General features: G+C 47.3%; 1 protein-coding gene across 7 annotated transcripts in view; it reads left to right on the forward strand.

The window, feature by feature from the left end:
• Positions 1–12,366, forward strand: part of LOC109916669 (ral guanine nucleotide dissociation stimulator-like) — a 173,557-nt gene that overhangs the window by 157,106 nt on the left and 4,085 nt on the right. For 4 of the 7 annotated variants that reach the window (XM_048613585.1, XM_020516404.2, XM_048613582.1 and 1 more), the window contains exons 10-17: positions 874–951; positions 2,748–2,834; positions 3,844–3,876; positions 5,843–5,964; positions 7,069–7,164; positions 9,345–9,543; positions 10,495–10,740; positions 11,170–11,284. In XM_048613585.1, coding sequence (XP_048469542.1) covers positions 874–951; positions 2,748–2,834; positions 3,844–3,876; positions 5,843–5,964; positions 7,069–7,164; positions 9,345–9,543; positions 10,495–10,740; positions 11,170–11,284 — 976 coding nt within the window. The remainder of the gene's footprint in view (positions 1–873; positions 952–2,747; positions 2,835–3,843; positions 3,877–5,842; positions 5,965–7,068; positions 7,165–9,344; positions 9,544–10,494; positions 10,741–11,169; positions 11,285–12,366) is intronic. The other 3 variants (XM_048613587.1, XM_048613586.1, XM_048613583.1) reach the window with 2 other exon arrangements.

Raw genomic sequence — 12,366 nt, forward strand, 5'->3', positions numbered from 1 at the left:
CCGAAACGTCAGCCTTCCTGCTCCTCTGATGCTGCTTGGCCTGTTGTGTTCATCCAGCTCTACACCTTGTTATCTCAGATTCTCCAGCATCTGCAGTTCCTACTGTCTCCTTCCCAGCAGGACCACTGGGGGACAGTCAGGAACAGGGAACCCATTTCTTTCTCATTCCCAGCCCAGAGGTATAGCAACAACAACGTCTTGGATTTTCATACACCTATTTCATTGTTCATACATGGACATGAGTGAGTAGAGTGCTCCTCTTCAAGTTGAAAGCTTGTGAGTTTGTAGTCGCACTCTGGAGAGCTATGGACACTACCTAGGCTGACACCACAGTGCGGTACTGAAGGTATGCTGCACTGTCAGAAAGCCCTCCACCTGGGATGTATTAGGCCCTGTTTTGTCACTTGTGTTGGGTGCCGTTTTGAGGAAGTGGGGTGTGAGCTCGCTCCAGAATCCTGGCCAACAATTAACCCTCCGTCAGCAACCCAGAAACAAATGGGTTATTATTTCGTGGCTGCTTGTGGGAGCTTGCTGTGCCAAATTGGCTGCAGCATTTCCAACGTCACAAAACTGACCACACTTCAAACCTCAGCAGTAAAGTGCTTTGGGACCATCCGGGGTGGCGAGATGGTGGAAGGTGTTATATAAATGCAAGTTTGTCTTGTCACCGTTGCCGGGGTGACGGATAGATTGACTTCCTTTGTTTACATCCCAGGCCAAAATGTCATTGTGCTGCCACCTAGAGGAAGGGCCTGGTTTAGTAACTGGCACCACCTTGTGTGATGGCTTCATACAACAACCTACAGAGTTGGTGTTGCTGTTCTGAAATTCTTGCTGCGTCTGACTCCAACTTTTTTTCTATTTCACCTCTAGGAGGGAACTTCTAAGTTTGCCACGCTCGACATCAACCCCAAAAGGGCTCAGAAACGACAACAGCAGCAAAAGGAAATGGTAGGTCAACTTCTGAGATCACAAAACAAAAACTGTTCTGAAAACATTCTCATAAATTTAAGGGGAGGCAATGACCCAATGGTGTTATCGCTAGACTATTAATCCGCAGACCCCCAGTTATGTTCTCGGGACCCGGGTTTGAATCCAGCCACTGCAGAAGCTGGATTTGAATTCAATAGAAGAAAAGAATCTGGAATTAAGTCTGATGATGGCCATAAGTCTATTGTCAATTGTCAGGACAAACCCATCTGGTTCACTAATGTCCTTTTTTAAGGGAAGTAAATTTTTTTTTATACGGAATTCAAATTTCACCATCTGCCAAGGTGGGATTCGAACCCAGATTCCCAGAACATTATCTGGGTCTCTGGATTAACAGTGCTGCGATAATACCGCTAGGCCTATCGTCTCACCCTGTTGCTGCGGGTCTGGAGTCACATGTAGGCCAGACCACGGAGGATTGCAGCTTCCTTCCCTGAAGGCCTTACACACGACACCAGACCCGCAACCATGTGGTTAACTCTCAGCTGCTCTCAGGGTAATTAGGGATGAGTAATAAGTGCTGGCCCGGCCAGTAATCCCCACTTTCTGAGTGAATTAAACATAGAAAAGAGAACAGAACCCTAGGACTATGGCAACTTTATCTTGCACTAAAACAGAAGTCGACAATTTGAAGTAAAATAAAAGTGGGAGCTACAGATTCAGAATTGGAATTAAAAATCAAGAGGATTAAGAATATAATGGGAACCCTGCTCAGCAAGATCCCTACCTTGCCTCAGTTTTGTTTTGGATGTTGAAGGTGTATTTTCTTTTTATTCTTCTCCTCCTTTCTGAGGCCTTGTAGCTTGACTTTGGGCCTAGCGAAGAAGAACAAGCCTTACTGCCGAGAAGCTGCAACTCCTTCTTCATGAGAACTGTCTCCCACTCTCCGCTTTTCCTCCCATGATGCCTGTGCATTGCCAACTCTAGTTGGATGGATTCCTGGAGATATCACCTCAGAGACCTCTTGCTGTTCCTGGTCCTTGCTTTCACTGTTGGTCTACCCCATCCCATGCTCACTCACCAATTGTGGATCAAACAGATGCTCTGTTGACTCGATGTTTCTTGGTTTCCAGTCAGATTCTCCCCCTACTCCTTTTATTTAACGAGCAAAAGTTTCAAGGAAAATGAGGAAAACACACTCAATTCCTCCTCTTATTCTTTCCTTACTTGCTGGCACGAGAGGCCTGGAGCGTACGACCTACAAGCCCATGGGACACCAACACAATCTGGAAGTGATGCCCACCCCTCCACCCTGTGCTGTCTTGCCCGGTTCACCCTGGGCTTGTGGTGGGTATACCATTCCTTTACTGTACTAAGAGTGACGAACCGGGGCTCACTCTGGTTCCTAGCAGCCCATCTTGCTGGACAGGCTGAGAATTTACGCATCCCCCCTCTGAAGGCCGCACGCAAATCGCTTTGACAACTGGCCCGTCTGTTGCCAGTCTCCATCACCCCGTCCTCACAGTGTGGCAGTTTACCCATCAGCAGTTTATTCAAAGAGTTGTCTGCAACTTTGATTTATTATTGTCATGTGTACGGAGACACAGTGAAAAGTACTGTTTTGCAAGCTATCCAGACAAATCATACGTTACATAAGTATATCAGAGTAATGGAACAGAATATAGTGTTACAGCTACAGAGAAGGTGCAGAGAAAGATCAATTCTAATACTTGAGAGGTCCGTTCATAATTCTGATAACAGGGAAGAAGCTGTTCTTGAATCTTGCTCTTACACTGTAAACTGTCTGTGTTCCTTAGGGTGTGATGCAGGGTACGATCCCATACCTGGGAACCTTCCTCACTGACTTGGTCATGTTGGACACTGCGGTGAAAGATCATTTGGATGTAAGTGGAAAAAGAACCATCTGGTGTATTCTTCCAAGTAAAGCTTTCAGTTTATATGACAAACAGTTACAACCAAGAAACCACTGCCTGCAACATTCCAGTACAAATGGTCCACGTGATCTTCCTGAACTGGTTTAATTAAGAATTTAATTGTTAATTTTAAATTGATTAGTGCCTTTGCTTAACTGACATATGAAAGTCTGAAGCAATCATTTTTAATATATCATAAACAATCATTTTTAAACCACCCTAATGGTGGCACAGTGGCTCAGCGGTTAGCACTGCTGCCTCACAGGGCCACAGTCCTGGGTTCAATTCCAGCTTCGGGCAACTGACTGTGTGGAGTTCGCACGTTCTCCCTGTATCTGTATGATTTTCCTCCCACAGTCCAAAGGTGTGCAGGTTAGGGTGGATTGACCATGCTACATTGCCCATGGTGTGCAGGCTAGGTGGGTTAGCCATGGGAATTGCAGGGTGGTTACAGGAATGGAGGGGAGGTGTGCTCTTCAGTTTGGGGTGGACTCGATGGGCAGAATGGCCTGCTTTCACGCTGTAGGGATTCTATAATGATTCAGTTACTGCCAGGCTGACTCATTATAGCTCAGAAATACAGGCACCCATCCTTTTTCACATCCCACTAAAGCTGCTGATTGCCACCTCCTGCTCCGAATCCACCTTTGGTTCCAGACCCATCACCCTCCTAAATCTCTGCACTCCTCCAATTCCGACCTTTTCCATATTCCCGATGTTCACTGTCGGTGGCTGTGCCTGGGTCCTAAGCCCCCTATGGGGTAGCTCACTTGTTCAGATGTTGGGTGCAGGCAGTAATAGACTGACCTGCAATACGTTCCAAAGCTGGATGGCCAGCCAGCATCTAACTTCACTTGGACACTTGAAGCATGGTCATGCACGTGAGGAAAGAGAGAGATATGGTGGGGATATGAAACACATACACATACAACAGGTCGTATTGGACCTCAGATTAACCTGTTTGTTTCCTCATTCACAGGGAGGCTTGATCAACTTTGAGAAAAGGAGAAAGGTATGTGATTTAACAGCCTGGTTCATTGTTGAGTAGTCATTTGCAAATTACTCCATTTGCCAAAATGTTAATCCGATATAAAACACTGCTTCAGGCCCTCACTGGAGTTCTGGTGTCCAGCTCTAAGCAACACTCTTTAACAAGGAGGTGAAGGCATTGGGGAGGGTGCAGAAAAGATTCACAAGAATGGTGTAAGAGGTTTGAACTATAGGGAGAGGCTGAATAGGCTGGGGTTTTCTCCTGAAGTGTCGGAGGCTGAGGGGTGACCTTACGGAGATTTATAAGATCATGAGCACGGATAGGGCAAATAGGCAAGGTTTTTTCCCCAGGGTGGGGAAGTCCAGAACTAGAAGGCATAGGTTTAAGGTGAGAGGGGTAAGATTTAAAAGGGACCCAGCTTTTTCATGCAAAGGGTGGTGCATGTGTGGAGTGAGCCGCTAGAGAAAGTGGTGGAGACTGGTACAATTACAACATTTTAAAAGGTATCTGGATGGGCACATGAATAGGAAGGGCCTAGTGGGATATGGGCCAAATGCTGGCAAATAGGACTAGATTAATTTAGGATGACTGGTTGTCATGTGAGTTGGACCAGAGGGTCTGTTTCCGTGCTGTACAGCTCTATGATGCTATGAGGAGCTTCAGTTTTGTGGAGAGGCTGGGTGTGAGAGAAGAGAAGATTTGAGGGGAGATTTGTGAGAGAGCTTCAAAAATTATGAGGCTGTACAGAGAGGGAGGAACTGTCCCCATTTGGTGGAAGAACTGAGAAGCAGAAGGAGCCCAATTTAAAGTAACTGGCAAAAGAAGCATTGGTGACAGGAGGAAACCCATTTTCACTCAGTGAGTGGTTAGAATCTGGAATTAGAGTGTGGTGGAGTCAGGATCAACTTTTCAAAAAAGGAACAGGAAAATGATCTGAAAACCAAAAAAAAATTGCAAGGCTGTTGGGGGAAAAGGCAGAGGAAATGCATTCAAGGAACAGCTCCTGCAGAGGGCTGGTACTGGCAGGATAGGCTGAATGGCCTCCTTATGTGCTGTAACAGTTCTATGACTCGGTGCAGGCCCAAGGAGCCAAATGGCCTATTTCCGTACCTAACTCATTTGGTCATTTTGGATATCTGTATGCAGACTGTACAGGACTTTTAATGAGGTACTCCCATCACTGACCCGCACTGACCGCTCCCACCGTCACTGACCCGCACTGACCGCTCCCACTGTCACTGACCGCTCTCACCCTGGACACTGAGGCAAGAAAACATCCAGCAGAGCTGACATCCCACAGCTCTGACATTTAGCGAACATGCAATATGGCTGATGGTACCGGAGAGCCTATCTATGGCCCTCTGAACCGTCCACAGGGAGAATAGGGTCCACATGAACACCCTTTGTCATTATAGAACAGCTCCCTGAGTTGAAAGTGGGATGTTAGAAGCTGAGATCAGAGCAGTTCTGCAGAGTCCTGTAGGGCAAGAGAATACACCAGAGGACAGGGGATATGAGGAAAGATCAAAATGATGTAGCTCCATTTGGAAAGGTTATGGAGAAGGCCCCATTCCCCCAGGCCCAGTGTCACTGGTTAGGACTCAGACTAAGGTTTTGTAAGGATGAGTGCAGTCGAATTAATTGACTTCTCTTGTTCCAGCTCTTTCCCCTGCCTTCTCCCGTGACTCTTACCCCTTCACTATTTCTTCAGTTTCCTTTCGAAAGTAACTATTGAGGGTGCTTCTGCCGCTCTCTGCTCAGCAGCCTGCACTCCTCCAATACACATTCATGCGCTCAGCGGATAAGACCATAAGCAGCAGAAGTAGGCCATTCGGCCCTCGAGCCTGCTGTGCCATTCACCAGGATTCTGGCTGATCGGGCATTCCTGAAGTCCGCTTTGCTGCCCTTTCCCCTTCACCCTTGACTCCCCGCCTGACCAGGAATCTATCTGTCTCGGCGTTAAATGGAAGTTTTGTCTTCTTGGCAGGAGTTTGAAGTGATTGCCCAGATTAAGTTGTTGCAGTCGGCCTGTAACAATTACTCCTTTACCCCAGACCATCGGTTTGTGGAGTGGTTTCGAAGTATTGAGCAGCTGACCGAGGCTGAAAGGTAAGGGGCCACTTGGGCAAAAGCAAGGGGCTGCATGTGAGTGTGGTTTGTGCCGGTGTCAGTGCCCCCCAACTATAAGAGGGAAGAACCGGGAGGATTGGCTGGTGAACATGCCCAGGGACAAACACACCTCAGTCCTCTATTGTGGGTGCAGATGACCAAGTCATGAAGGAGACCAGTATATCAGGCACATTTCTTTTTTAATTCATTCATGGGATGAGGGCATCGCTGGCTAGGCCAGCATTTATTACCCATCCCTAATTGCCCAGGAGGCAGTTAAGAGTCAGCTCCATTGCAGTGGGTGTGGAATCACATGTAGGCCAGACCAGGTAAGGATGGCAGTTTCCTTCCCTGAAGGGCATTAGTGAGCCAGACGGGTTTTTCTAACAGTGATTGATGGTCATCGTTAAATTATTAATTCCATGTTTTTTTTTTTAACTGGATTTAAATTCCACCATCTGCCATGGCGGGATTCAAACCCGGGCCCCCAGAACATGATCTGGGTCTCTTGGATTAACAGTCCAGTGATAATACCACTAAGCTGTTGCCTCCCTTTTGTGCCAATTGGTCTCTCGTGCTGCAGAGGTACTGAGCAAAGACCTGGATTGGGTGACCCAACGGTCATACCATCCCGGCTCATCAGTGAGGAAGGTGCTGGGAAGCTCCCCAGGCCCCACTCCCTCCCCTTTGCCATGGGGGTCGTGCCCCAGTAAAGGTCTGAGACAGCCAATTCAAACTAGCCTCCAGATGTCAGACCTAGTGTTACAGGTCTGCCCTACTCTGAGAAACTGCCCTGTTTGACTTTGCGTAAATCGGAATGGCAGGGTCTCGAATGGATACGGAGACAGACAATACGGAGCAGCCAAGATTACAAGTGAATGGCGGAGGAGGTTTGAGGGGCTGAATGGCTTCCTCTTGTTCCCTTGCCTCCGTATAGGGTGCCTTACCTGTGACATCGGTGTTGCTGAATGAGTATCTGGTTCAGAATGAGACTAAGGTTTTGTAAGGATCAGCTCCATAGAATTGATTTATGGATGAAGCTTGCTGGTTTCTGAGCTGCTCAACTCAGGAAGTATAATAACATTATCATTTTTCTCATTGCAGTTACAACCTCTCGTGTGAAATTGAGCCTCTGGCAGAGTCAGCGAGCAACACTCTGAAAGCAAAAAAGAACTCTGGCATCATCAAACGGTGGACTGAGTGAGTGTCATTTGCTATTTGCCTTCACTGGGCAGGGCAATCTGATGTAGCATATAGGGAAGGACCTTCAGCCCATTGAGCCTGTACTTACTCTTCAGAAGAGCTATTAGTCCCATGTTCCTATACCTCCCCCACAGCCCGGCAACTCTATCCCCACTCACTCACGTATTTATTCAATCCCCCTTTGAAAGTTACTGTTGAGACTGGATGGACTGAAGATGGTGGGACGGTTTTACTTAGACAGAAGAATACTGAGAGGGGATTGGATAGAAATCATGAACAGGGCTGGACAAAGTAGATAGGGAGAAGCTGCTCCTGTTCGTAAATGGAACAAGAACAAGACGGCATAGATTTAAAGTGATGTGCAAGCGGAGCAAGGCTGATGTGAGCAATATGGCTGAGTGCCAATCTACTGCCTTTTTCCCCTGAACACTTGCATCTATTTAAACAATCATTCAAATGCCTTAATTGAACCTGCCTCCAGGCAGTGCATTCCAGACCCTAACAACTCACTGAACGAAAAAGTTCTCTCTCGCATCAATTTGCTACTTTTGCAAATCAGTTCATTCTCGATGATTTAACCAAGTGGGAGCAGTTTCTTCCTATCTTTCCTATCCAGAATGTCCGTGATTTTAAAAGCTTCTGTCAGATCTCCTCTTGGCCCTCTTCTCTCCAAGGAAAACAGACCTAATTTCCTCCAATCTATCCTCAGAACTGAAGTTTCTCGTCCCATTCCTTTCCCCAACGTGTTCACGTCTTTCCTATAGTGTAGAGCTGAGAGCTGGACATAGTACTCCAACTGAAGACTGACTAGTGTCTTAAACAAGTCCATCGTAACTTCCTCAGAGATAGTAAGAACTGCCGATGCTGGAGTCAGAGATAACAGTGTGGAGCTGGAGGAACACAGCGGGCCAGGTACCTATCTCCCTCTCATCCCTGCCTCCTTGACCTGTCCATCTTCTCTCCCACCTATCTGCTCTTCCCACCTCACTGATCAACCCTCCGCCACTGCCTACCTGCACTCACCTATCACCATCCCACCTACCTTCCCCAGCCCCACCCCTCCTCTCCTCTCTCTTTATTTCAGAGCCCCCCTGTCCCCCTCCCCCATTTCTGAGGAAGGGTCCCGACCCGAAGCGTCAGCTTTCCTGTTCCTCTGATGCTGCCTGGCCTGCTGTGTTCCTCCAGCTCCACACTGTGTTATCATAACTTCCTTACTGTTGGCCCCTATCCCCCAGTTAATAAAGCTGAGGATACCAAATGCTTTATTGATGGTTTTCTCCGCCTGTCAATGATGCGTGTACCTATACACCCTCAGGGACTAGAGATCTGTTGTCTCAGAGCTGTACAATGGAGGCTATTATCTACTTTGGTGGAAAGTGAGTCAGCAATCCTGTTTCATGTTTGCATTGAAGTGGAAATCAGGAAATGGCTGATTCGTGGCTTTACAGCATCAGACAAAGTCCAGGCCTACCTACGGCAATGATAGGGCTCCTCATTTCCATTCTGGTTCGGCTTTTTGGAGAAGGTGTGAAGGGATTGAGTTCAAGAGCCATGAAGTTATGCTCCAGCTATACAAAACCCTAATTCAGCCACATCTGGAGTATTGTGTCCAGTTCTGGTCGCCTCATTACAGGAAAGATGTGGAAGCGTTGGAAAAGGTGCAGAGGAGATTTACCAGGATGTTGCCTGGAATGGAGGGAAGGTCTTACGACGAAAGGTTGAGAGAGCTAGGCCTTTTCTCTTTAGAACGACGAAGGATGAGTGGTGACTTGATAGAAGTGTACAAAATGATGAGAGGTGTAGATAGAGTGGACAGCCAGAGACGTTTTCCTAAGGTGGAGGTAGCTATTACGAGGGGGCATAGTTTTAAAATGAGTGGAGGTAGATATAGGGGAGACGTCAGAGGTAGGTCCTTTACTCGGAGAGTGGTAAGGGCATGGAATGCATTGCCAGAGAGGGTAGTGGAGTTGGCCTCATTACGGGAATTTAAGCGGCTATTAGATAGGCATATGGATGATAGTATAAGGGTTGGAGGTTAGATAGACTTTAGGTTTAGGGTAAAAGTTCGGCACAACGTCGTGAGCCGAAGGGCCTGTACTGTGCTGTACTGTTCTATGGTGATTGATTGATTGATTGATTTTAGCTCCTTCCTGTTTCCTTCTCATCGATGACAATAGCAGGCAGACACCAACTGCAGACACTCCGAGCACGGGCGCCCAGTCTCGATCCTGTGAGCAGCTCAAGTATGGACCGTACCTGAGCGGTGGAGACGCGGCAGACTCTGTTAGCGTCACCTCTGCTGGCTCAAGCAACTCTGACGCGGAAGAAATCAATGTCAGCTTCATCTCGGAATCGCCGGATTCCCAGGAGAAAAAGGTTAGGGAGGCGATTGTGCATTGCATCCAAGCGGTGAAGTCCTTGCCCGCTGATTCCGAGGCCCGAGAAACCCCTGCCCATTGGCGTGGCGATGCCAGGCAGGCAGAGGGTGCCGGGAGGCTGGTGAACATAAAGCAGCAGGCCGCCTCTGTAAAGGTGCCTGGTCGTTCTAGATTTAAGCGCCACACTGTTTTAAACTGGCACGGAAAGGCCTGTAAGAATAGGCTCAAAGGCGCCTGCTCTGATTTGGTGGGTTCAAATCCAAGGGCTGTGCTGCCTGCTGTTTTATCCATCTCCTTAAGAGCAAGAGTAGGCCAATCAGCCCATCAAACCTGCTCTGCTGTTCGGTGAGATCATGGCTGTTCTGATGAGCCTGCCTTTTTCCCCATAACCCTCAACTCCCTTACCGAATTTTTTTTTTTTTTTTTTCTTTTTAAAATCTCTCTATCTCAGCCTGGACTAAGCCGTCCCCAGCAGGCCATCTCCTGTTGAAGGTCTGACCAGTGCTGGCCAGTTGGTGCTGATGGTTTGTCCGTTCTGCAAATGCTTCCTTTGTGGATCCCCACCCCGAGGAAAACGGTGTTTATGTAAAGCTGTCGAGAAAGACATATGCAGACGAAATAAATAAAAAATAGATTGTTCGTTAGTTTGTTCGGAATTGCCTGTGATACTTTGGCGTTGACCACAAAGTAAATGCACTTGAGTTTTGGTGTAAATAAACCACAGAGATGCCAATGGAAATACAGAGGCCACAGACTGAGGTTCACTGTAAAGCCCTGACCTATTGGTTCATTGCCTTATTTTGTTCCCTTGTAATTCCCTTTGTACAGATCCTTGGACAATCACAGTGCCGACAGGGACTGTGTTCCAAGGCAGGGCAGACCGGGCGAGCTTGGTACCCGTTTGTCCCTGAGGCAAACTTTTTATTATTTTTTAAAAATTTTCTTTTAGTTCTGGGAATCAACGTCGCTGTCCTCATTGGACACATCCGGAATCGGCTCAGGGTCAAGCAGTGCATCCTCGTCCTCGGTCTCCTCCACACCTATAACGTCCTCCAGAACACACAAACGCTCTGTCTCGGGAATATCCAGCTACTCCACACTATCTCTGCCACTTTATAACCAGCAGGTGGACGACTGCTGTATCATTCGGGTCAGCCTGGACGTTGACAATGGGAACATGTACAAGAGCATTTTGGTGAGTGTCTCCTTTGTGCATAGGGCCCAGAGCCCCCTCGTATTTCATCGCGGGATAGCTGGGAGGTGGTGTTGTTGCTGGGTAATGGGTTGTTTCCTGAATCGCTGTGGTGGGATTTCAATCCATGTTCCCTGAAGCCTGAGCTTGCTAGGATAATTAGTCCAGAGACATTGCAACTACTCAACCATTTCTCCCAAAGAAACAGTGTGTGAGGACTAGGGACTGTTTATTTGTTTGTGTGTGTGTATGTGCATGTATGTCTGCATGCTGTGTGTGTGGGATTTGGTAGCAATGAGGGTTTGAAATAGAAGGAGCATTAGGCCCCCCTCCCCCATAAACCTGGACCCCATATATTCCCATCTACCAAATAAATAGACAGCAGGTTCTGTAGCTGCAGCTCGAAAAAGTGAAAACTCTCTTTTTCTCCAGGTGACGAGCCAGGATAAAACACCAGTCGTCATTCGAAAGGCTATGGCCAAGCACAATTTGGATGGGGATAGGCCTGAGGAATACGAGCTGGTGCAGGTCATCGCTGAGGACAGAGGTGTGTATATGGCACAAGCACATGGGCATATAGAGAACACTACCATCCATTCTGGGGTAGTTGTGTTGTTCTACAACACTAGTGACCTTCTCTCTTCTATGTGGAAAGAGCTGCCTGCACAACACCCAACAATTACTATGTGCTTCTTGCAATCCAGTATTCAGGAAATCAAAGCCAATCAAACTGGCTCCCCAGTATGGGTACAGCTTTTAACCTCCAAGGTGATCCATCCATTTATTGGGTTGCAAACTGTGATCCCATCTATTCCTGGTGGTTTCTTCACGTGACTCCATAAGACCATAAGGATGTTGGAGCAGAAGTGGGCCATTCAGTCTATCGAGTCTGTTCTACCATTCAATGGCTGAACTTATAACCCTTAACTCCACTTTCCTGCCTTTTCCCCAGAAGCCTTGACTCACCCCTCGGTGATCTAACTGCTTATTGGACAACAGCTCCATCATCTTGATACACTGCCTTTCCACATCTATGAGAGGATAAAATGACTCATTGCCTAATTGGACGATGCCTGACTGGTGGCCATTGCTCTATTTTCGATATCTTTGTGTCTGGTGAAATGTTCAAACAGTGTGACTAAAATGAAACCTTTTTTTAAGGTTCGCACAATTTTTATCTCCAGGGTTACACATAGTAGCATCTGGGGATATCACCCCAGTCCTGGAGGGTTGTTTATACATTGAGCAAACAACCTTTTGTTACTGCAAAGGTTAACCGAGGCATCGAAAACTAGTCTAAGCTTCACTCAATTACAAGGCTCTCCCTCCACCATTTCATAGCAGAGGGAACGTCTTCTCTTGCTGTAATGCAATCTTCCTAATTTCCTGTCTCCTGGCAGCCAGCTTCCCAAACTGTCTTGACTTGTGGCAAAGAAATGCTGACTGAGGTGGGGTATGTGAAAACGAGGAATTCCGTTTTCCTGCGGGTATTGTAAATGGGACAACAGCTGGCGTGATGAATGTGCAGTCCGGGTTAAATCTGGGTTGGCTGTAGAGTCTCTGAAATAAAAAGAAGAAATTGTGGAGAAACTCAGCAGGTCTGGCAGCTTCTGTGGAGAGAGAAAGCAG

The sequence above is a fragment of the Rhincodon typus genome, chromosome 28 (assembly GCF_021869965.1).
Source record: "Rhincodon typus isolate 14 chromosome 28, sRhiTyp1.1, whole genome shotgun sequence".
Classification (NCBI taxonomy): Eukaryota; Metazoa; Chordata; class Chondrichthyes; order Orectolobiformes; family Rhincodontidae; genus Rhincodon; species Rhincodon typus.